General features: G+C 40.2%; 1 protein-coding gene across 2 annotated transcripts in view; it reads right to left on the bottom strand.

Annotated features, from left to right (window-relative positions):
• cntn5 (contactin 5) overlaps nucleotides 1-22,920 on the bottom strand; it is a 301,937-nt gene that overhangs the window by 50,811 nt on the left and 228,206 nt on the right. For both annotated transcript variants that reach the window (XM_066685167.1, XM_066685168.1), the window contains exons 10-12: nucleotides 15,730-15,866; nucleotides 13,931-14,060; nucleotides 6,154-6,298 (exon numbers count right to left, since the gene is read on the bottom strand). In XM_066685167.1, the coding sequence (XP_066541264.1) occupies nucleotides 6,154-6,298; nucleotides 13,931-14,060; nucleotides 15,730-15,866 (412 nt within the window). The remainder of the gene's footprint in view (nucleotides 1-6,153; nucleotides 6,299-13,930; nucleotides 14,061-15,729; nucleotides 15,867-22,920) is intronic.

The raw sequence follows: 22,920 nt of genomic DNA, 5'->3' as shown, positions 1-22,920 counted from the left end.
CAGTTTGGGTCAGTTTTCCAAATGTTTTCACAAGCTATGGTCAGTTTGAGGCTAAAAACTTAATGGTTTGGGTCAGGTTCAGACTCAAAATGCAAAGCTGTGGTTTGGCTTGGGTCAAGTTCAGTCTGAGAATTCTCCAGCTGTATTAAAAATTAAATAACATCCAAATAAAGCACCAATTCTCATCTCAAAAATGAAAAGCTAAGCTTTCATCTTTAGCCAAACTGGCCTTCTTTTTACCTTGAATATGCTTCTAACTCAGGTTAAAATTCCGTTATGAATTAGCATACAATTACAAAGATCAAAGTAATCATGCATGCAGCTCGGATTGTCCATTAGTGTAACATTATGCACTTAGGACCAATAATGTCAGCCAGTTATATATTTCAGAGAAGAATAAAAATAAAAAAGGAACAGATTAAAGAATACAGAAGGATATGCATCAGAAAATAGTTCACACCTTCATTACCATCTTGTCATGAGTAAATTTATATGAGCGCAGTGTCAAGAGACGCCATGTTCTGAAGCAAGCAAGGTGTGAAATCAGAGTATAACATAACTGGGTGCAGTGAGGTAGGGAAATCTTACTCTCTCACTCACACATACACACACACGCACACACACTCCCAGCTATACGAACTACATACTGTTTCTGTCCAATGAAAAACCTGTATCTATTGTATTATTGTGGATTTATAGTTAATTACATCATTTGAACACAGCACCTGTCCTTCACATTGTGTGAAAAGTTCATGATGAATGGACCAATAGAAAAGCTCCAATATGTTTAAAAATTAAATCATTTTACACTGATATCCATTGAAAGTTGAGAAGTCTGTTTTTCCCCTTCTCCTATAAAGTTACTATTTTGGAGATACATGTGTTTCTTTGGACAGTGACTATATATGTCCTCGGCTTGCAGCTTACTCAGACACTGCAGCATAATCAGACTAAGGCATATCAACCTGGCTTACAGGTAGTGAACTCTGCTGCTGTGGTCAGAATGTCTCCAGTTCAGGAACTAGCACTTTGGGTATGTTTGTCAACATTAAGAAAGAAAAGAATGAACATGGGTCTTTTTAAACAACAGAAAACACTAATGAAGGGGGTGTTTCCTGTTATAAAGTCACACAATGATGGCTGGATTAGATCAATCAAATCTTATATTAGATAAATACAACTCTTGTAATTGTCATAGATTTGGTCTAGTTTTGTAAATAATCTCAGAACTTCCTCTGGCCACTGTGTGCGTGATAGACACAAGGTATTGCATCTTTCAAACAATAAATCCTGCAGTGAAACTTTTCCGAGCGAGAGCTGGTTTATACACCGGAAAGGCAGGTGTGCTGATGAGGGCTGACATCACTACAAAAGGATAAAAGCCTCTTCTTTACGTGTGTGCTGGGCTACGATGAGTCGACTGACAGGAGAAATACTGTGACAAGGTAAAATGAAATCAGCAGCTATGCCTTTTATTTTGAGGTCGATACTGAATTCTGTTCAAAACCTTTAAAACTTCGACTTTAAAATGTTCTGTTTCTTACACAAGGTGAAGGACAGCTGCAGTGTTCAAATGACGCAGTAAACTAAAAATTCACAAAAATGGAGATATTTTTGATTGGACAGTGATGATTTCTGAAGGCACAATGAGGCACAAGAAGGTGCCATAATGGGAGGACATCCAGTCAGCTTGCTATACACTTATTATATTGTCACTGCTGGGCCCAAACCATTTATCTCCATAATGGCAGCTTTGTGCAACATTAGAAATCCATTTTAAGTTTTAAATTCATGGGAATTAATGTTCTTTGGGGCATTTCTATTGGTCCAGTCATCATGGAAATTACACACAACGTGATATTACTAAGTGAGAGTTTAAAATGCCATGTAATACAAATACAACATAGATATTTTAAGGATTTGTGTGCTCAGATTATTTACTAGTTTATGCTGTTTACAGGCTAACTACAACTGATCTGTCTTAAAAGAACCCTATGTAGGATTCATTCATTCAGTTCAGGGTCACGATGGGTACGGAGCCTTCCTGGAATCAGGGGAACACACCCTGAAGGGAGTGTGCAGTCCATTACAGGCCGACATACTCTCACACATTTACTCACACACTTACACCTGTGGACACTTTTGAGCAGCCAATCCACCTACCAACATGTGTTTTTGGACCGTGGGAGAAAACCTATGCAGACACAGGTAGAACACACAAAAGCCCTCACAGACAGTCACCCGGAGCTGTGAACCTGGACCCCGAAGCAACCCAATTCCTGTGGACCTCATTACTCCCTATCTCCCTCGGCATGTAACCCTATGACATCGCTGGATCTGGTTACGGCAAGATAGACTGCTATCAAATCTCAAATACCATGCTCTTTCAGGGTCTTTCCAGGAGCATGGCGAGAAGTGATAAAAATCAACCAGCATCGATTAGGCAGGCGCTTTGCTTGTAGAACATGAGATGAATCCACTGGAAGAGCTGCGTTAATAAACACGGGGCTCTCTCACAGAGTTGCAGCCAAGCGTACTCAACAGGGCCCCGATAATTTCAGTTCCATCACTCAGACTGACAGACAAGCACTCTCCATCAGCAGCCTCCATGCTGGCTAGCTTTTATCTGCACCCCACTTCTTCTCATTCCACATGATACACAGATAGATAGAGAAACTTGGCTGTCAGTGAGCTCGGAGTAAAAAGGATCTGGAATATTACAGCTCCATGTGCTCAGCAGAGGTAAATAAGACTACACAATGCTTCAGTTACTGAGACCATGATGGCAGTATCACAGTGAAAGCAGACTACAGAGCCAAGGCTAATGTTGTTTCATTTACTTTCTAAGTCTGTGTCCCAGCTGAGCATTCAGAAAGCACTATGCCCCAGGTTTACATGCACTTACTTCTTTCTTAATCAGATATCTTACATTATCATATAAACAGTATACTCTGATTTCTGAGAGTAAGTTCTAGAAATCAGATTAAGACATCCATTTATGAAAGCAGGATTTTAGCTCAGTAATCGGATTTCTCAATACATGTTTACTCATAACTACAATTTCTTTTGGATTTCTCAGTCTGTGCATGCATGGATTCATAACCGGAAAGTGGCCCGTGTCTCTGCCTGTAACAAAACGAGGGACACGCAGCATCCAAAAACAGAAACTCTTTTAAAAAAGCTTGGAGCAGTGTAGAGAAAACTGAAGGACAGCTGGGCAGTGTAATATTAGAAATCATAAGAAAATAACATTCATAAGATCATAAAATTTGCAGGTAAAGTTGTTTACAAAAAACCACAGCAGGAAGGTTACGTCATGTCTTTTCGTGTTATTATTGGCAATTGAGCAGCAGAAATCAATGTTTGCTATGACTAATGTAAACTTTTCCCCATTGTTGGATTTCCAAAATGCTTGTAGATATGTTGATAAGAATTCTCACAAACTCTGATTTTGTACAGTTATTGCATTATTACGTGCATGTAAACACACTCATTGTTAGCTTGTGCGTAGTTAGAACTGTTAGCAATACAAACACCGTGAAAACATATACACATAGCAGTTAGACAGTACTGTGTGTACAGCCAAATACATAAAAATAAACTGTATACCACTACTGCTTTACACATTGTTAATATGGAGGCAGCCATCTTAGATTCTGAACTCAGGATTGGTAAGACTCCTCCAACTTTCCAAATTGGAATTCTGGCTGGTGGGGGGTGTTCCAGATGAAAATTCAATATCTGAGTGGAATGGAATGGAATGCAGCTTAACTATTGCGCATTATGCTGCAAAGCTTACAGTACTCATACACACGCCCGTGGACATGTTAATTTATTGAGCTACTTTAGCTGTTAGTGAGAAAAGGAAATAGACAGAAAAGAACATCTGCAAATCAAATCATAATAACAAGAAGCTGTTTACCCCAGAGCTCAGAACTGAGAAGCAGAAAATGATGCAACTAGTTTTTATGAAGGAACGTTGAGTACTTTTTGGAATACTTCGTTAAAAAATCCAAAACTGCATCTCCTGAAAACAAAATTCTTCTGGTCCATTGTGTTTAAAATATGCTTTCTGTTGATTTCTCCACACTGAAAGCTGCATAACGTATATTTAATTTATGAGTGCCTTTCAAATGCAAATTAAATAAACAAAGAATGGTCTTAGACATTCTCTGGTACATTTCGAGAATTAAAAGTAGGTGGGCTTGAGCAGGCAAACCACTTTAGTAGAAGACCCTGACAACAAAGCTTAAAGTGAGATCAGTGATGTCTAGAAAATGCTGCATGGGGATGGAAGAGTGGCTATTCATTGTTTCATTGTCTAGCATTAAAGGGCTGAGAAACAATGCAGCCAATACCACAGCATGGAGAGAGTCGGTTTACAATTGGACTATTGATCCTCCTTTAGGCTTCTGAGGTTGCCATAGGCATCACGTTTTTCATGTTTCTCACAGCAGACCAGCAGCAGAATCGACTGCATCTTTAATTTCCTTGTTTTCTATGGTCCAGGATGGTCATAGTTTATTGGGGAGCCTTTATTTCTTTAGCCTTAGGCCTGATTTACTGACATGTAGACAGAGCAGGTAGACACAGGTCAGTTTAGATGCATCATTGGGGCTTATCCTAAAAGCATTTCACAAAAAAAAAAAAAACAAACAAAAAAAAACACCCTGCTGCAACAGCACGATACACGTAATCAACAGCATAAACACTGATTAAGAATGTGTTCAGCTCAGATTAATGTAAATTTATGCATGCTGATGAGCACATTTTAAATGGCATGGTGAGATGGAATGAGTTAAAAAGTCAAACCCTTGGAGTATCACTGCACTGAATGAACATAATAATGACTACACACTGATGCAGAATCAATACACTCTGAAAGGCAAGAAAAGATTAACTGTAGAAGCAAAGGTGAGGATTATATATATATATGTATATATATAGCAGGGTGAAATGGGGATAAGAATGTATGCAGAGAAACTACTACTGTCAACAAAGCACTCCTTTATGATCAGTGGAGCTGATAAAATAGACAATGAATGCAAACACAAGGTAGGTGTTCTTAATCCAGTGGTCCTTCTGTATAGATATAAACACAACATCACTAGAAAGCTCAACACACTTGGAGGAGAATGCTAACAGCACATTCAGCCACGAGTAAGATCAGGTACCAAAGCTGGATGGTCATCTTTGAATCACAAATGCTACCCCAAGTCATCCCAAAGTGTTAGATGACTCCAGAGAACAGTTCCACTGCTTCACAGTTCAATGCCTGGATATGTAATACTCCTCTAGCTGATGCTTGTTGCTGGGCACGGTGACCTTAAGATCATTTGTGGCTGCTCCTGAGTGTCTGATTTCAATGCTTTAATGCTTTTCTGAGGAAATGTTTCAAAATGTGTGAGACATACTGTGTATATATCATGCACAGATGGATTCTAGCACAGTTCTATGACATTTTAAAAGCCAAGGTAACAGCAGGCAGCCAAGAATTCCTGTCACAGAGCCACTTAAAATTTTAAACAAAAAACAGACACCTCAGTTAAAGAAAATGTATATACAACCTATGCTACTGCTTGTCCATCTCTATGGAAATGATACAAGTGCATTTGAAACTGGAAACCTGGGTCAGCAACTGAGGAACCTTGAAGTTGCTGAATCCACTAATTACAAAGATATACAATGCTCTAAGGGGCGGCCCGATGGCGCAGCAGGTAGTGTCGCAGTCACACAGCTCCAGGGACCTGGAGGTTGTGGGTTTGATTCCCGCTCCGGGATGACCGTCTGTGAGGAGTTGGTGTGTTCTCCCCGTGTCTGCATGGGTTTCCTCCAGGTGCTCCGGTTTCCTCCCACAGTTGGTAGGTGGATTGACGACTCAAAAGTGTCCGTAGGTGTGAGTGAATGTGTATCTTTGTATCTGTGTTGCCCTGTGAAGGACTGGCGCCCCCTCCAGGGTGTATTCCTGCCTTGCTCTGGACCCACCGTGACCCTGAACTGGATAAACGGTTACAGATAATGTATGTATGTACAATGCTCTAAGTTAACCCACATTCTATATGTCAAAAACAAACAAAAAATGAATTTACAGACAAAATCTTGATTGTGACCCTTTGAATCTGTATCATGGCTTTGATTTGAGAGTGGCCTTACCTCCTGTTGGCTTGGACTCTCCTGTCTCCTTTCTTCCATGTTATCCGAGGCTTGGGAGAAGCTCGTGGTCTGCATTCCAGAGAAACGTCCTTGCCCATGGTGGCTATGATGGTTACTGTGTTAGTGTTAAACATTGGGGCTGATGCTGGAAAAAACACAAGGATTTACAGTGAGTTACTTCAAAGACATAAAAGGTCAGAAAACACAAGTGAGCTCTCTAAGTAAGCCCTTAAGACATGTATATTGACCAAGGTATTTCGGGAATACACCTGGAAAAGCCGTATGTGCGAATGCAAAATGTCCAAATCAGACTTTATCCTGCATCCCCTTAGTACAGAGTCCAGGTAATGTCTGAGTGAACCCATGTGTGAATACAAGAGCTTATTTTCTGAAGACTTCATAGTGAATTTACGCTGTGTCTCCTACAAGCTCTGCACCCTCCCCACACCTAAACCTCACTGACAATTTCTGGCTATGCACTACATCCGTAAAAATGTCAGGAGAATGAGGAATTAACACGTGAAAATGGCTTTAGAGTTTTTAAATATGCTTCCTACTTAGGTACCTTATTGTTTGTGTTCTCTCTCAGAGAGTTTAGAGTAAAGTTTACTGCAGTGAAGGTCTGTTTAAGAATGCCAAATTGCTTTAATATATGAATTTTTTTATTTGGCACCTAACTTAAATTTTGGCAGCTATGATTAACACAGCAATAAAAAAACTCACAAGCAAAATCTATGAAGCTAAACTCTGAGGTCAGCTGAGGGGAGTAAACACTTAAACTACAACAATTTTTATTTGATGCTAAAATGCTAGTATTTTTACCCATCCACAGTGATATTTTGCTTTGATATTAAAACATTGATGATAAAAAAGGTATTATATAGCAAAATGTTGTATCTGTTTTTATCTTTGGAGAATTTATTGGGGAACAAGTTGACAACAGAATCAAGTAGAGCATCAGGTCTGGCATAAAGTTTATAAGACTGCAATCCTAACTGGAAAATGTTATTACGTTATGAATAAAACAAGGATAAACTGGGTCAATTTCAGATTTTGAAAACAAGAGATCATCACTGATTTGCTGCAACTACAGAGATATACAAATTCACAAGAAATACCACCTGCTCCTTATATGCTGAGCAGCAGTACAGTACCTAGGGAAATCTCCTCCAGATACAGAATATAATGCCAACTCAAGTGCAGCTTAATGTAAGATGTAATGGGCTGGAAATGATGGCAGTAATAATGGTGTTTGAGGTGTGTGTGTGTGTGTGTGTGTGGATCTCACATTCTATTGCAATCCATCTTCAGATGAATGTACTGCATTGGCTAAGTCTGTCTGGTTGATTTGGTTTTAGCCTGTCAAAAATTTGCCTTATTATACCTTCCATCTTTTTCAGGACCTGTGCTTTTCAGTTCTAGCCTGAATTTTTCTTCCACAACTTCCACAAAGTTTTCACAACCAAGGAATCCCAGTCACATTTAATGATGTTGAGATCACGGCTCTGGGGTCCGTTCCACACTTCTCTGTTTAACACATATGTCTTCATCATCTGAGCAGTGTTTAAGGTCGTCATCTAGCTCTACAACGTTTTCCCACCAATTAAACAGTTTCCAGAAGGTATTTCATGATGTATTAAAATGCATTTATACTTATAAGCATTCATGATGCTTCCAATTAAAAACAAATCAACAACTCCAGATGTTCCACATCCCCAAATGTGCACTGATCCATGTCAAAGCTTGACTGATGACTCGATAAGTCGTTTTTTTTTTTTTTTAGGTCTGTGCACGCCGTCTGTTATATTCAAATTTAGACTTATTTTTTTCCAAAGTTAATTATGCTTTTTCAACCCTCTCACCAGTATCTAAAGAACAACGCATAGCTTTATCTAAAAGGTTGTTTTCACTGGAAACAGAATGAAGAAAATGTAGTCTCTGGCTTTTGAACACTACAGTATGCAATTCAGCCAATAAAATTGCTGTAGAGACAACGGTTGTGAGAGATATGGCATGATGGCAGCCGTGCATCCACAAGCTATGTGCTCATAATTAGCTGCCTCATGGTTATGCTTGAGCGTCCAGTAGAAATAAAATATTTCCAGGCTAAACGATAAAAATAATTCAGCCCTGGACTGACGCGTTTACAGATAATTAATGTTAAATGTCTAATCTGTCTGCAGGGAGGCTCTCGCCAGCCTGACGCATCTGATGACCTCAATGTTGTTGGGAGTTAAAAGAAAAAGAAAAAAAAAAAAGAAAAAAAGAATGTTGGTTAAGTCCGGGGCACTGCTTCAGCTGACCTTCATGTCAGTGACAGCAGTGAGTCAGGAAACAAAGAAGCAACTTAGAGGAAGTAGCGAGAGAAAAATATGAAAATGACTAATTACCTGAACACTGAATTTTTAAAGGCTGGCACAAAACTGGTAAACATGTCAATTATCAAGTGAATAAATGAGCATTCTCTCCCAAGCAGAGAGCCTAATTTTCTCTTCTGTTTGTTCAAAATCAAATTTGTACACGATACCAGGGGCAAATAAAAACATGGCTGTTGAGAAAAAAAATAATTATAGAGATGTCCTTGAGCATGGATATGATTTTGTGGAAATATTAGTCAACTGCTCACAATAAACAGACTAAAAAATAATGAACACGGCTTCAGAAAACACTGGACTAACATTCGTTTGCACTTTTACATCCTTGTGAATCAGAAATCTTTACATATTCCTTCTGTATCATGAATATAGTGTGGAGTTTTTGAGTTAGCTGAGATCTCATGATCTACGATGGATCTGCAGGGGATATGTAACAGGGTATGCCTGGCTTGTTTGTTTTTTTTTTTTTTTTCATTGATGAAACAATTATATAAATATTTTTAATAAAAATATGTATTTATTTGGCAGTGATTAAAAGTCATCACATTTTAATGGAAGATTATGTAAAAGCAGTTTGGATTCATGTATGTATTATACATGTACTATAATTCACATAGAAAAGAAAGCATTGCCAATGAATTCAATTAGTCCACTGGCAGAGTGGTAGATCATTAATGCCAAGACTATGACTTCACTGCAGACAGAAGTGGCCCAAAACCAAAACCAACCTTTATCTTCATAGATGACATTGTTAGAAAACAAACTGAATTTGATTTAATAGATTGGAACTGAGCCACTTTCGTATGAGAACCTAAAACCCATGTCCTTTTTGTGGCAACACAACTTTGTCTGATCAGCCAGATTGGATTTCAAATGATTTTGAATTGCCCTTGTGTGTGAAAGTGGCTCTGTACATATACATGCTTTGCCTTTTATCTTACATTTCAATATAAATTATTAAAATGTTCAATATTTTAATAGTACAATTAATCACAGAAAATTTTGCAAGTTTTTTTTTAAATGCACTAATTTTTTTTTTTTTTTTTTAACCAATCTAGTCCTAATCACAGCCTAAAACCAAACAAACAACAACAGAAAAACAACTGATATACTACTCCTGTTCAGGAAAGACTCAACTGTAAAGCAGCTCTTGGAAGTAGTAAGTCATTTATAACCCATGAAACTGCCTTGGCATTTCTAGGGCAATCCCTCAGTAGGCTGGGGCACTGTTCTGATGCCAGTTTTGCTGAGAAACACTCCTCGGCTGCTGTAGTACTTGTGTTAAAACACTGCACATGTGATAGTCCCTCTCTCTCTCTGTTGGCTGCCAGGCTTCGGCACCAGTGCTTAGTCAAAAGGTTGAGCCATGTTTTATACGAGTGACATTAGAGATGATGACATTTCAGTCCTGGCTATAGCTGCAGGGCCTGAAACACCTCCCCCTCAACATTTCGCACTCCCCAATCCCCCCCTTCACTCGCACTCACTCAGGCAAAGACAGTGCTGACAGATGCGCTTGGTCCCCCAAGATATAGTGTGTGTGGGCGAAAGTGTGACTCTTCATACAGTATTTGTTTATCTGTGTTTTCACGCATGTGAGCACGGACTTCACTATGCAGACGTTTACACTACGGGGCACGAGTTGCATTATAAGCCTTACTAATAACACTAGCCTTCTAAAAATACAAGTAAACATTTCATTTTTCTCAATGTACAAGTTAGCACAAACAGTAGCATGTTAATTAGCAGCAAAAAATAGTATAATTAATGTCAGTGACACTAGTGTGCTATTGCAGGTTTGATCCCCTTCTAATGCCTCAACCATCTGAGGCCAGAAGGCCAAGACAGATGAACAGGCCTCTATCTTGGGGTGGGTAGAACAGCACTCCCTCTGACCCCCCATCCCTCTGTGCACGATGCTAGCTAGCAACAACGTCTATCAGCAGATGTGGCAGTTTGTTTTCTCCAGGCACAGTGTGCTGCATCAGCGGCAGAAGAGAAGCAATGGATTGACCTGATGTGTCTCAGAGGAAGTGTGCAACTGGCAATTAAGAATATGTAAACACCTTAAAACCACAGTTTCAAAATCACAGTGATTGTTACATGTCACAGAGGTTTGTCTGTTTTCTTTGCCCGCCTATATTTTCCTTGCTCTCTTAATTCTGTCCTATTGCAGGTGATCATCAGCAGTCCCTGTATATGACCAATGAAATGTGCTGTTTCTGAAGTTAAGGTGGAGCTTCTGGTTTATAGGCGGCCCAATGCTGAAAGGAAAGAAGAAGAGCTGGGGAGGCCTTTTTGTTGCTGCTAACCTGCTAAGGTTATTGTTATAGGGCTATTGTTGTTGCTAATAAGCTACTGAAATGCTAATGTTATTTCTAATTGGTTAAAGTTATTGATACTTTTTTCCCTTTTCCATCCCCTCCTCCTTAATTTCAGGGCAGTGCTATAAACATGAAATACTCTCTGCAACTGTAGGGGAAGCCCAAGAGCAAAAATACCAAATCTCACATGGTGGTGTTTAATGGGAGGTTGTGAAAATGTAATGATGTTCGCATTTGACATCACACTCATCAGAGGTTTAGGTGAATCCATCTATATTAAATGAACAAATGGCTGTATTCCACTCTAATAAGCACAGAGGCCAGTGGCTGCTAGTCCACCACATCTGTTCTCCCCCTTCTGGCTACCCTCCTCATAAAGCCTCATGGACAAAAGAATGGTGACAAAAAATAAATAAATAAATAAAAAAAACCTGGGCACATTGTGTTCTGGGTAAGCCTACAGGCCCGAATAACCACCCCCCCCCCCCCAAACTCCGCCCCCCCCACACATCTGAACGAGGGTCCTTATTAGCAGTGCAATGTCACCACAGTGCATGCTTGTGAACATCACAAAGAACAAACTAAGTCATATAAGTCAGCTTTGGCCAATGGGCACTGGAACATTCGTCACAAAAACATCCTCAAAATTGTCCCTGAATGTCTCGGCTGAGACAAAAACAGGCACTTTCCAGTTGAGATAAAAACAGACAAGGAATATTCTGTGAGTCAGCGTGCTCGGGGAGTAATGACGCTTGCTTGCCACAATGAATAAATTGGACACAATGGCTCTGGTGTCTGTTCAAACCAATCAAACGACAAGAGCTCCCTGGTAAATTGAGTCGAGCTCTGGATTGGAAACTAGCTTTTTTTTTTTTTTTTCTTCAGGCCTGTCAAAAGATGGAGTCGTTTGTTTGGGTTTGTCTTCTCTTGCAGTTGATAGGGCCCCTCCTCAGAGGTAACCAGGGACTTGAATGAAAATACCCCTTAGGAAGAGGACGATGGGGGGTGTCAGAGGATGAGGGGAGAAATCAAAGGTGATGGAAAGAAAATGAGTGTGTCTCCCGCAAATGTACACAAACCTCGCTTCGGGTTCATCCTTTCTTAGTTATTTATTTATTTTTAAGACCTGGACTCCTGGAGGCTCGCAGCTCTGGAGTCCTCGCAAATGAGTTTCTAACTCAGGTTTTGATTGCACAGAAGCTAAGAAAACACCAAGCCAACAGGCCTACTCCCTTTTTCTACTCCCACTTTCCCTCTTTCCCTCCAGGCTCTTGTTCTGTCTTTCCTGGGGTGCCTTTTTTCTTTTGTTGGCACAGAGCTTTATGTGACAGCTCATTCTGTGCCATCCTCGGCTGCCGCTGCCTCCCTGAAGTTTACTTTTCTCCCCTGATATGCAGCCAGACAGACATTCTCTGAACATTTCATTTCTTTTAAAACAGCAACATTGATTGCCAATCAGCCAGGCTCTAGCACTTTGTCTTCTTCCCATTGTATCCTCGGCCAAAATTTCAATGCTAGCCATTGCACAGCCTCTGAGTGAAAGACGCTGGTCAATTCATGCAGCAGCATAATAATAATTAACAAAAGAGGTACACAATATTGTGCAAATGTCTGAGACTGCATGTCCCTTATTTAATTTCCAGTCAAAACAGCCACAATGTACACATTATTCACTTTTCAGCATCAGAAATATGGTTTAAAACCTTCACAGATCCACCAAAACATACAAATCACCTCCTGGTTTCTGCATTCATTGTCCATTAAGGAGCACTCTGTACGGGGGCATACTTCGTTAAGCCCTCATTCACCCTATTCTTCAATGGTCTGAACACCCACAGTGGGTGATGGATCCTTCTCAGCGCTGCCGTGACACTGACTTGGTGGTGGTGTGTTGACGTGTGTTGTGCTGGTGCAAGTGGATCAGACACAGCAGTTGCTGCTGCAGTTTTTAAACACTGTGTCCTCTTACTGTCCACTCTTTTACACACACCTACCTTGTTGATCCACCATGTAAATGTAAAATCAGAGACTATTGCTGCACATTGTTTTGGTCGTCCTCTAGTCTTTCATCAGTGGACATAGGACGGCGCCCACAGGACTCTATTGGACAATAATCAGTCCAGCCGTGACAGAAATTAAAGTTCTAGGACAACACACACTAACACATTACCCAAATTGTACCTGCTCTGTGTTGGTCCTTTGCATGTCCTGACAATTTAAGCAAAGGTGAATAAGGGCTAAAAAAAGTATGCAAAGCAGCATATGGACTATAGTTTGTAATTTCTTCTTCCAGCTACAGCTCCTGAATGTGTCCAGTTTTCAGCCCCATAGAGTTATTTTGACTTCTGACAGAGGAGAGACAGGAAAGACACTCCCATGACAGTTTTGGTGGTCTACCAAGTGGTCTACCAGGTTTGGCCCACCATGAAAACTATGTGCTTAATTTTCTCTATTCCTCTTTTTATAGTTCGAACCTGATGATCCCACACATTTATATCACTTGAAAGTGAATAACGTATTTGATGACTGCTTTGGCTGAGAAATAATTTAACAAAGAGTGGCCTCTGTCTATTGCAAAGCACTGTAATTGTGAAAGAGGGCTTCAAATATGAGACTACACTGATTTGAAAGTGATTCATTCTAATGTTTTTGATTCTTTTCATGGCATTAGTAGACAATGTGAATCATTTTGATTATAATGAGCAGTGAGAGGCTATTGTTCATTCTGAAAACTTAATTGAATTATGCAACACATTTCCGTTCAATCAAACCTAGCATAGTCTTGATGCTTGCATATTTAATATTTTCCAGCAAGCTCTTTAGCTGATTGTACAGGGAAAAAGAAAAAAAAAAAAAAATATATATATATATATATATATATATATAAACAAACAATTTTGGACTGCAAATGTCAGTCGTATTATTCTCTGACGTCTTCTGCCATTAAAAGCCTGTGAATTCCAGTTGATTCCCGCACTGGCTTTCAGCTAATGGTCCCTTAATGGCTGAGCAGAATCCAGAGATAAACTTGTCCTTGCTCCACCTACTGCAAGTAAAAGATTAATAAAGGCGTTTTACCCAAGATTTTGAGCTCAGCGCTGGAGTAGATCGCTCCGTACTTGTTCTCGGCGACACACTGGTACATCCCAGAGTCGGCCTGCTGCACTCTGTGGATGATCAGCTCTCCGTTCACCATCTCCACTCTGTTCTGTGGGAGGGTGGAAAGAGTTCAGTGCTTGGTTGCACTCATAATTATGTCTTCACCTGTCAGACTGAGTGTTAAGTAATGCTTATTACTGCGGCTATGGCTCATAATAGCTGCCTGCAATGGGACATTTCTGGAACAGTTGACTGGTGCTGTGATATTTCTCTGTATTTAACTGCAATGTGTGAAGTAATATATGCTTACAGTAGCCATTAGAAGCTGATAGTGTAACGGAGTGTGAGATCTGATGTGTGTGTGCTTGTGTGTGAGTAACAGTGGGCAATCTGACACTCAGGCTGGTGTCTGAAGTATGAATATCATTAGAGCACCAGGAAGCAGTTAATTATGGAAATTACACAGGAGTATATTTAACCCCAAATTATTCTCAAAATATTGCTTCAGTAATTTTTTTTTAATGAAGCCTTGAATCCATGTGCACATTACCTCTCTATTTTATTAAACTGTTGAAGCAAACAGAAATGATGGTTTAGTTCAGTGTTTTACAACTTTTTTTCCCCAATCACAGCACCCTTTAAAAGTATGAAAATTTTTAAATCATCCCAATCGAAAATATGTTAAAATCATGTTCCCTCTGCATCTGTCAATTTAATTTAATTTAATTTCATTTTACTTTTTTAAATAAAATTGTGAAATCAGAAGATGTATAAAATACATTTTTGGCTGCGTCTGCTGTGTCTACTCACAAGGTGAAAGAACTGTCCCACTCCACCGACACAAAAGACTCTGATCTTATAGATCAGAAGATCAGAAAATTCTTTTAGCAGCCACACACCTGATGAACCCGGATGGCACAGAAAGGATGGTTTACACCACTGATTAATGAACATGATTATCTGAGCACAAATGGTTAATACTGTACTTGAAACTTGCTTCATAAAACTGGCACAATCACGCCATAAACATGTCAGGAAGAACGTCATTATCTGCTGCGAACAGCCACGACACATTATTTCCAGTAGTCCAACCGTGTCACAGCTGCCATTTGTATTGACATGTCATTATGGTTGATGTCATGATGGTTAACTTGAATGCACAGCCATTAACCATTAAGTTAGCATGTGACACCAAATATTACGGAATACGTCACACCAATTACTGAACAAAATCTGTCAAGACAATGTACGTCACGCTACACCATCGGCCGTGAGATGTTTCTGGCTCTGCTTTGCTATGTCAATGTTATTTAGCAAGGTTCATATATGTACACACACCTTCCAGTCATGTTACTGTGACCGCCTCCTGGTTTCTACACTCACTGACCATTTTTATCACCTCCACTGACTATTGAGGAGCACTTTGTAGTTGTACAGTTACAGAGTTTAATCCACTTCACTCAGTATACTTAGTTGTTTGAACTTATCATAGTGTTCTTCAATGGTTAGGGCCCCCAGGACCTACAAATGAATGCAGGACATTGCCTTGTGTACGATGATCTTTGTGTAAAGATGAGATCTTTAGGCCTTCAGTCCCGGCCATTTCTTCCACATTTTACATGCTGGCTATGACAAGTGACTGTTCATATGACCTTGACATGAACCATCATTATGAGTTCATCAGTATCACTTGTTTTGTGAGTGGTTTTAATGATTGGAATTGAAATATGATGTGAAAAGTGTGTGTGTGTGTGTGTGTTTGTGTGGACAATGAATACCTGTGGGGTCAAAGGCTCTCCATTGCGAAGCCAGCGGTAGGTGGGCCTGGGTTTACCTGTGGCTCTGCACTCCCACTGTAACTGCTCACCACTGTCCAGCTGAGAGTCATTTATCATACTGACCCACTGGGGCATAGCTGCCAGGAAAAACAGAGACATGTGAGACACACTGAATATTCCCAACTCCACACACACACCAAGGTATTTTCTGGCACACTCACTCACACATTCATACTCTCAAAATCTTATGTCACCCTCCCGCTGATTTTGGCCTTATTTTTGGCTTTATATTTTAAGTTTATAAAGAGTGTTTTATGGTCCTTGTCTTTAAATGAAGCGATCATGTGCACCACAATATCTTCCACTGTCTACTGTTGTATTGTTTTTTCCTTTACTGGGATTGTACCATTTCTCCTGGCATCTGGACTGGTTTGGAGACCACATGCTCCCTGGCTTTACCTCATCTGATAAGCTCAGTCTGTTAGACAAACATGGTTAATTTTACGACAGTGCACCAGGAACTCAGATGATGTTTATGGCCTATGGCTTGTTTATGACAGTTCGTCCTGTTTTCAGATCCTGTTAAGATAACAATCAATCCATGTGTATGGTTACAAAATAGGGTATAAATATGTGTGTCTCTCACAGACTATTAGATCAGTCTGAAGACTGAGACCATCCGATTTCATCCTGGAACCAGGGCGCTCAATAAACAGCATTATATCCATACTGGTCTCCTCTCTTCACTTTGAAACCACCAGAAGACAAGTTTACAACGCTACACATGGAGGAAGAAAAAAAAATATGGAATAACTGTCTGTGAATTTACAGCCATAAATTCATCCATCATTTCAGTAAATTAGATTAGTCAGTGCTTCCTCCTGGTAATTAGCCAGTTTGCCATTGTAAGATCATCATAGACCCAAAGCACAGCAGCACACAGCTGCAGTTTACGGTTTGCTCTTGTTGCCTTGTCCTTTGTCAGATGAATATGGATGAGAGCAGAAGCAGACATGGTTTTCAATGAGACATGTTGGCAGGACAGTAGCAGAGTTACACTTGCATCATCTCTGCGGGTGCAGGTTGCGCAAAAATATCAAAATATGCACATGTTTGGAAATGTATGATAGTGTTGCCTGCATGTTCATTAATGCATTCATTCATTCATTCATTCATTCATGTATTCAGATTCTGGAACTGCTTATCACTGGGTGCAAGGCAGGAACACACCTTGGACATAGCACCAGTCCATCATAGCCTATCACACACTTACCCAGTCTCCCGCAAATACAAACACACACACAGAAACACTGTGGGCAGTTTCACACACTCACCCAGTCAATCACTTGCTCATACCTATGGGCAGTCACCAAGTCACTCACTCACACTTAGGCTCACACACATACAAATACCTGTGAACAATTTCACCCAGTCACCGTCTCTCACACACCTATGTACAATTTCACACACTCACCCAATCTTTCACACACTTACATTCACATTTGTGGACAATTAAACACACTCCCACAATCATTTACACATTCACACTAGTGGACAGTTAAACACACTCAACTAATCATTCACACCCTCACACCTGTGGACAATTAAACACAAACACAATCATTTACACGTTCACACTAGTGGACAATTAAACACACTCACACAATCATTTACACATTCACACCTGTGGACAACTACACTCACTCAACCAAGCATTCACACATTCACACCTGTGGACAGTTAAACACACTCACACAATCATTCACACACTCACACCTGTGGACAATTAAACACACTCACACAATCATTCACACATTCACACCTGTGGACAGTTAAACACACTCACACAATCATTCATACATTCACACATGTGGACAGTTAAACACACTCACACAATCATTCACACATTCACACCTGTGGACAATTAAAACACTCACACAATCATTCACACATTCACACATGTGGACAGTTAAACACACTCACAAAATCATTCACACATTCACACCTGTGGACAATTAAACACACTCACACAATCATTCACACATTCACACCTGTGGACAATTAAACACACTCACACAATCATTCACACATTCACACCTGTGGACAATTAAAACACTCACACAATCATTCACACATTCACACATGTGGACAGTTAAACACACTCACAAAATCATTCACACATTCACACCTGTGGACAATTAAACACACTCACACAATCATTCACACATTCACATCTGTGGACAATTAAAACACTCACACAATCATTTACACATTCACACCTGTGGACAGTTAAACACACTCACACAATCATTCACACCTGTGGACAATTAAAACACTCACACAATCATTCACACATTCACACCTGTGGACAATTAAATACACTCACACAATCATTCACACATTCACACCTGTGGACAGTTAAACACACTCACACAATCATTCACACATTCACACCTGTGGACAATTAAAACACTCACAAAATCATTCACACATTCACACCTGTGGACAATTAAACACACTCACACAATCATTCACACATTCACACCTGTGGACAATTAAAACACTCACACAATCATTCACACATTCACACCTGTGGACAATTAAAACACTCACACAATCATTCACACATTCACACATGTGGACAGTTAAAACACTCACACAATCATTCACACATTCACACATGTGGACAGTTAAACACACTCACAAAATCATTCACACATTCACACCTGTGGACAATTAAACACACTCACACAATCATTCACACATTCACACCTGTGGACAATTAAAACACTCACAAAATCATTCACACATTCACACCTGTGGACAATTAATTACTCTCACACAATCATTCACACATTCACACCTGTGGACAATTAAAACACTCACACAATCATTCACACATTCACACCTGTGGACAGTTAAACACACTCACACAATCATTCACACATTCACACCTGTGGACAATTAAAACACTCACACAATCATTCACACATTCACACATGTGGACAGTTAACCACACTCACAAAATCATTCACACATTCACACCTGTGGACAATTAAACACACTCACACAATCATTCACACATTCACACCTGTGGACAATTAAAACACTCACACAATCATTCACACATTCACACCTGTGGACAGTTAAACACACACAATCATTCACTCACACCTGTGGACAATTAAAACACTCACACAATCATTCACACATTCACACCTGTGGACAATTAAACGCACTCACAAAATCATTCACACATTCACACCTGTGGATGATTAAACATTCACACAATCATTCACACACTCACACCTGTGGACAATTAAAAACACTCAACCAATCATTCACACATTCACACCTGTGGACAATTAAACACACTCACACAATCATTCACACCTGTGGACAATTAAAACACTAACACAATCATTCACACATTCACACCTGTGGACAATTAAACACACTCACACAATCATTCATACATTCACACCTGTGGATGATTAATCATTCACACAATCATTCACGCACTCACACCTGTGGACAATTAAAAACACTCAACCAATCATTCACACATTCACACCTGTGGACAATTAAACACACTCACACAATCATTCACACATTCACACATGTGGACAATTAAACACACTCACACAATCATTCACACATTTACACCTGTGGACAATTAAACACACTCACACAATCATTCACACACTCACACCTGTGGACAATTAAAACACTCAACCAATCATTCACACACTCACACCTGTGGACAATTACACACACTCACCCAGTCATTCACACACTCACACCTGTGGAGAGTTTCACACACACACCCAGTCACTCACTCACACCTGTGGACACGTTTAACAGCCACTCCACTCCCAAAAGTGTGTTTGGACTGTGGGAGGAAACAGGGGCTCCCAGAAGAAACCCATACAGACACAGAGAGAACACACCACACTCCTCACAGGCTCCTGGATTTGAATTTCAGAGGTGAGATTCAAACCCAGGAACCCAAATATATTTTCAACTTGTACTAAAATACTGTACTTACTGAGGATAAAATAATGGTGGTCTCAGATTGGTGGTCTCTAAGCATTGTTTGATTAGATGAAGGCTGATTCATGTTTTCTCTCATTCTCTTGTATTGTGTGACGTTATCATTTGTCTCTTCACTACCAGAGGTTTATTTTCCTTCCCTTAGGTCTTTTCACCATCGGCAATGTATGAATTAACTGCTCACTGTTTAATTAGTGTATGTTAAACACAAATTGTGCTTCTGGCCTTTGTCTTGCTTTATTCCCTGCTTTATTCTCGAACCTTATGAGCTGCTGTGGTGTGAAACAGAAACACAAATATATATAAAGCAAACCAACATTACAGTTCCTAGTAGCTCAGGAGGAACCCTCAGGTTCTGTTTGGCCGCAGGCCCCATCTTGGGCCTTTCTGCATTATTCACAGAGTGTTATTTTATATCAAGAGGAGCTCCAGCAGACTGCAGGAGTGACCTTAAAGTAAGGTTTTGGGTCCTTGAGTAATGAACTCTGACCGGGCTCACAATGTCCACTTCCTGTCCACAACGCCTCACCACTGAGAAAATGATGCCTGCTCAAGGCCTTAGGGAAGATGAGCTCTGATGCCCTCCAAGGGGGCTCTGAAGTTTTGAGGGCACAAAGCACTACAGCCTACAGAGGGCTGTAATTTACACACAGTGGCCTGTAGAGTTAATCCTCTGCTTGGACAGAGGGAGGCCCTCTATGACCACAATCATTCAATCAGGTCATACAGAGAAAAACAAGGCAACATACTGACCACAGCACACAAAGTGTGAAAAGCTGCAATGCCAGAAATATAGCAGTGGACCAAGGGCCGGCAGAGGTTTGGTTGTGTGTTTTTTTTTTTTTTTTTTGCCCTTTAAGCCTCAGAAGGGTAGTGCTATCATATTGTACAGATTTTAAATTAATCAGCTGAAGTTATGAATGATGGGGTTCCAGAACACTGAGCAGTGACAGATCCAAAGGGAGGTCACTGAATGCATAAAAAGTGTATGTCACAGACATATTTACTGATGACATTGAATCATACGGTGTTTTCACCCTAGAGCATTTCTCCAGACCCAGGTCCGCTCGTCTGTGGCTTCTGCAAATTTAATCAAGTATGTAAACAGTTTTTCGGCCCGGGCATGATCCACTGGGTTCACTTCCAGTGGACCCTGGTGCGATTTGCTGTGTGAAAGCTGTCCGACTGCATGTGGGGTGTGCAGGGGAAATGTGGAACCCTTAAGCCCCATTTGGATTGGATTTGTTTTTCAGGAGGCCCTCTGTAATAAACATGTTTACATGCCTCCTCTGTAAATGATGAAACTCTTGCATCCGGACAGCACAAAAAACCAAAAGATGTCTGAGTTTCTAGTTCTAAATTATATTTTGTCATGATGAACGATGTTCTAGTTCTCAAACTATATTTTATTATATGAATATAAAAGTATTGTTATACACGTGCAATTGCCATTATAATTACTCCTTTTATCAACCTGCATCATCTTCTGATAACTCTCTCGGTGTGAAACCCGCAGAACTTTTACACCAAGTAACTGGTTCAGTGACTCTCCCTTTTTTTCTGACTGTATTTATGGAAACTTGCTTAGAGGCTAAATATGGTGCGCAGCAGTGCCTAAACTCCCATTTTATTTAACACAAGGGGAGATCTGCTGCTTAAAACTCAGAGATTTGAATCCTGCCACCTGGTTTCAGAAAACGATTGAATTAATTAATGCCTATCTCCTAATGCCTTCAATATTTTTTTTATATCTATAATTATATATTTGACTTCAGTGTGTGTGGGTCTATGAATTTACAATTAGTCGTTGCCTCTCTCTCTACACCCCCTCTCCAACATTTGCCTGCAGCTTTATAGACATGTTCTGCAAGCTGACAGGATTGGTTTCTTTGGATTGTGATGTAACAAACCCTGTCTGTCTGAATCCACCTCTTTGAGAGTGTTTTTGGAACACTACAGTTTTAAAGCTTAAATTCTAGGCCATGGGCAGCACAGTGGCGCAGCAGGTAGTGCCGTAGTCACACAGCTCCAGGGACCTGGAGGTTATAGGTTTGAGCCCTGCTCTGGGTGACTGTCTGTGAGGAGTGTGGTGTATTCTCCCTGTGTCTGCATGGGTTTTCTCTGGGTGCGTCGGTTTCCTCCCACGGTCCAAATACACATGTTGGTAAGTGGATTGGTGACTCAATAGGTTTGAGTGTGTGGATAATGTGTGAGTGTGTGTCTCCCTGTGGCAGACTGGCACCCCCTCCAGGGTGTGTTCCTGCTTTGCGCCCAATGATTCCAGGTAGGCTCCGGATCCACCGCGACCCTGAATTTAACAAACCTTGGCCATGGTGTTGGCTGTTTATTTCCCTCATGATATGTCTCCTAGCATATAAACACAACCACACATACATTTAACAAGGTTATACACTTCATATTCATATACTTATACTCAGTGATGATATATCAACATATTAAGAAATATATTCTGAAAAAGGAACACTTAGAAGAAGAATTAAATTATATAAACATTAGGAATTAAATAAATGAAGGGTGGTTAATTTTGTACTTTTGCATAGTCTTGAGGAGTAAGTTGTGCACTTTCAACTTAAAATATTATGAGGTTTAAAGTGAGAAAAGCCAGGAAAAATTATTCTGAAAGAACACTGGTTTTGCTAGTTTAACCCATCTTCATGCCACAAGGCAGGGAAGCTTTAATATGTGATTAAAATTCAAATCCTTCAGTTTGAATATAATCTGTCTTATCAAGATACTGTTGTGCTCCATGCTACACTGAGACACTTGTGTAACAGCCTGACACTGGGAAGCAGTGAGAGAAGAAAAGAAAAATGCATTCTTTAATGGAGAACATTTCATTTCTTCAGTCGAGCAGAAACTGGAGCTGCTTCAGAGCCAAGTAATAGTGAAAGCTTTCCGAGGCATCTTCCTGAAGATAACTCGACTTCGGAAACAAAAGAATAATCTCTCACATTAACAGTGTGAAATATCTAGTTGGGCACGGAGCATGTTTTAGTGGTGCTCTCCACTCCACTAGGGCAGCACTGAGAGCAGCACCATCCAAATCCCTTCATGGTACACCGCAGAAATAAGATTAGATATCAGATGTGTATTCCTCTGCCAGTGTATTCTGTCAGT

Source organism: Hoplias malabaricus, chromosome 11, assembly GCF_029633855.1.
Source record: "Hoplias malabaricus isolate fHopMal1 chromosome 11, fHopMal1.hap1, whole genome shotgun sequence".
NCBI lineage: Eukaryota > Metazoa > Chordata > Actinopteri > Characiformes > Erythrinidae > Hoplias > Hoplias malabaricus.
Note: the sequence above shows the minus strand (reverse complement) of the source record. Positions and strands in the feature narration are given on the sequence as shown.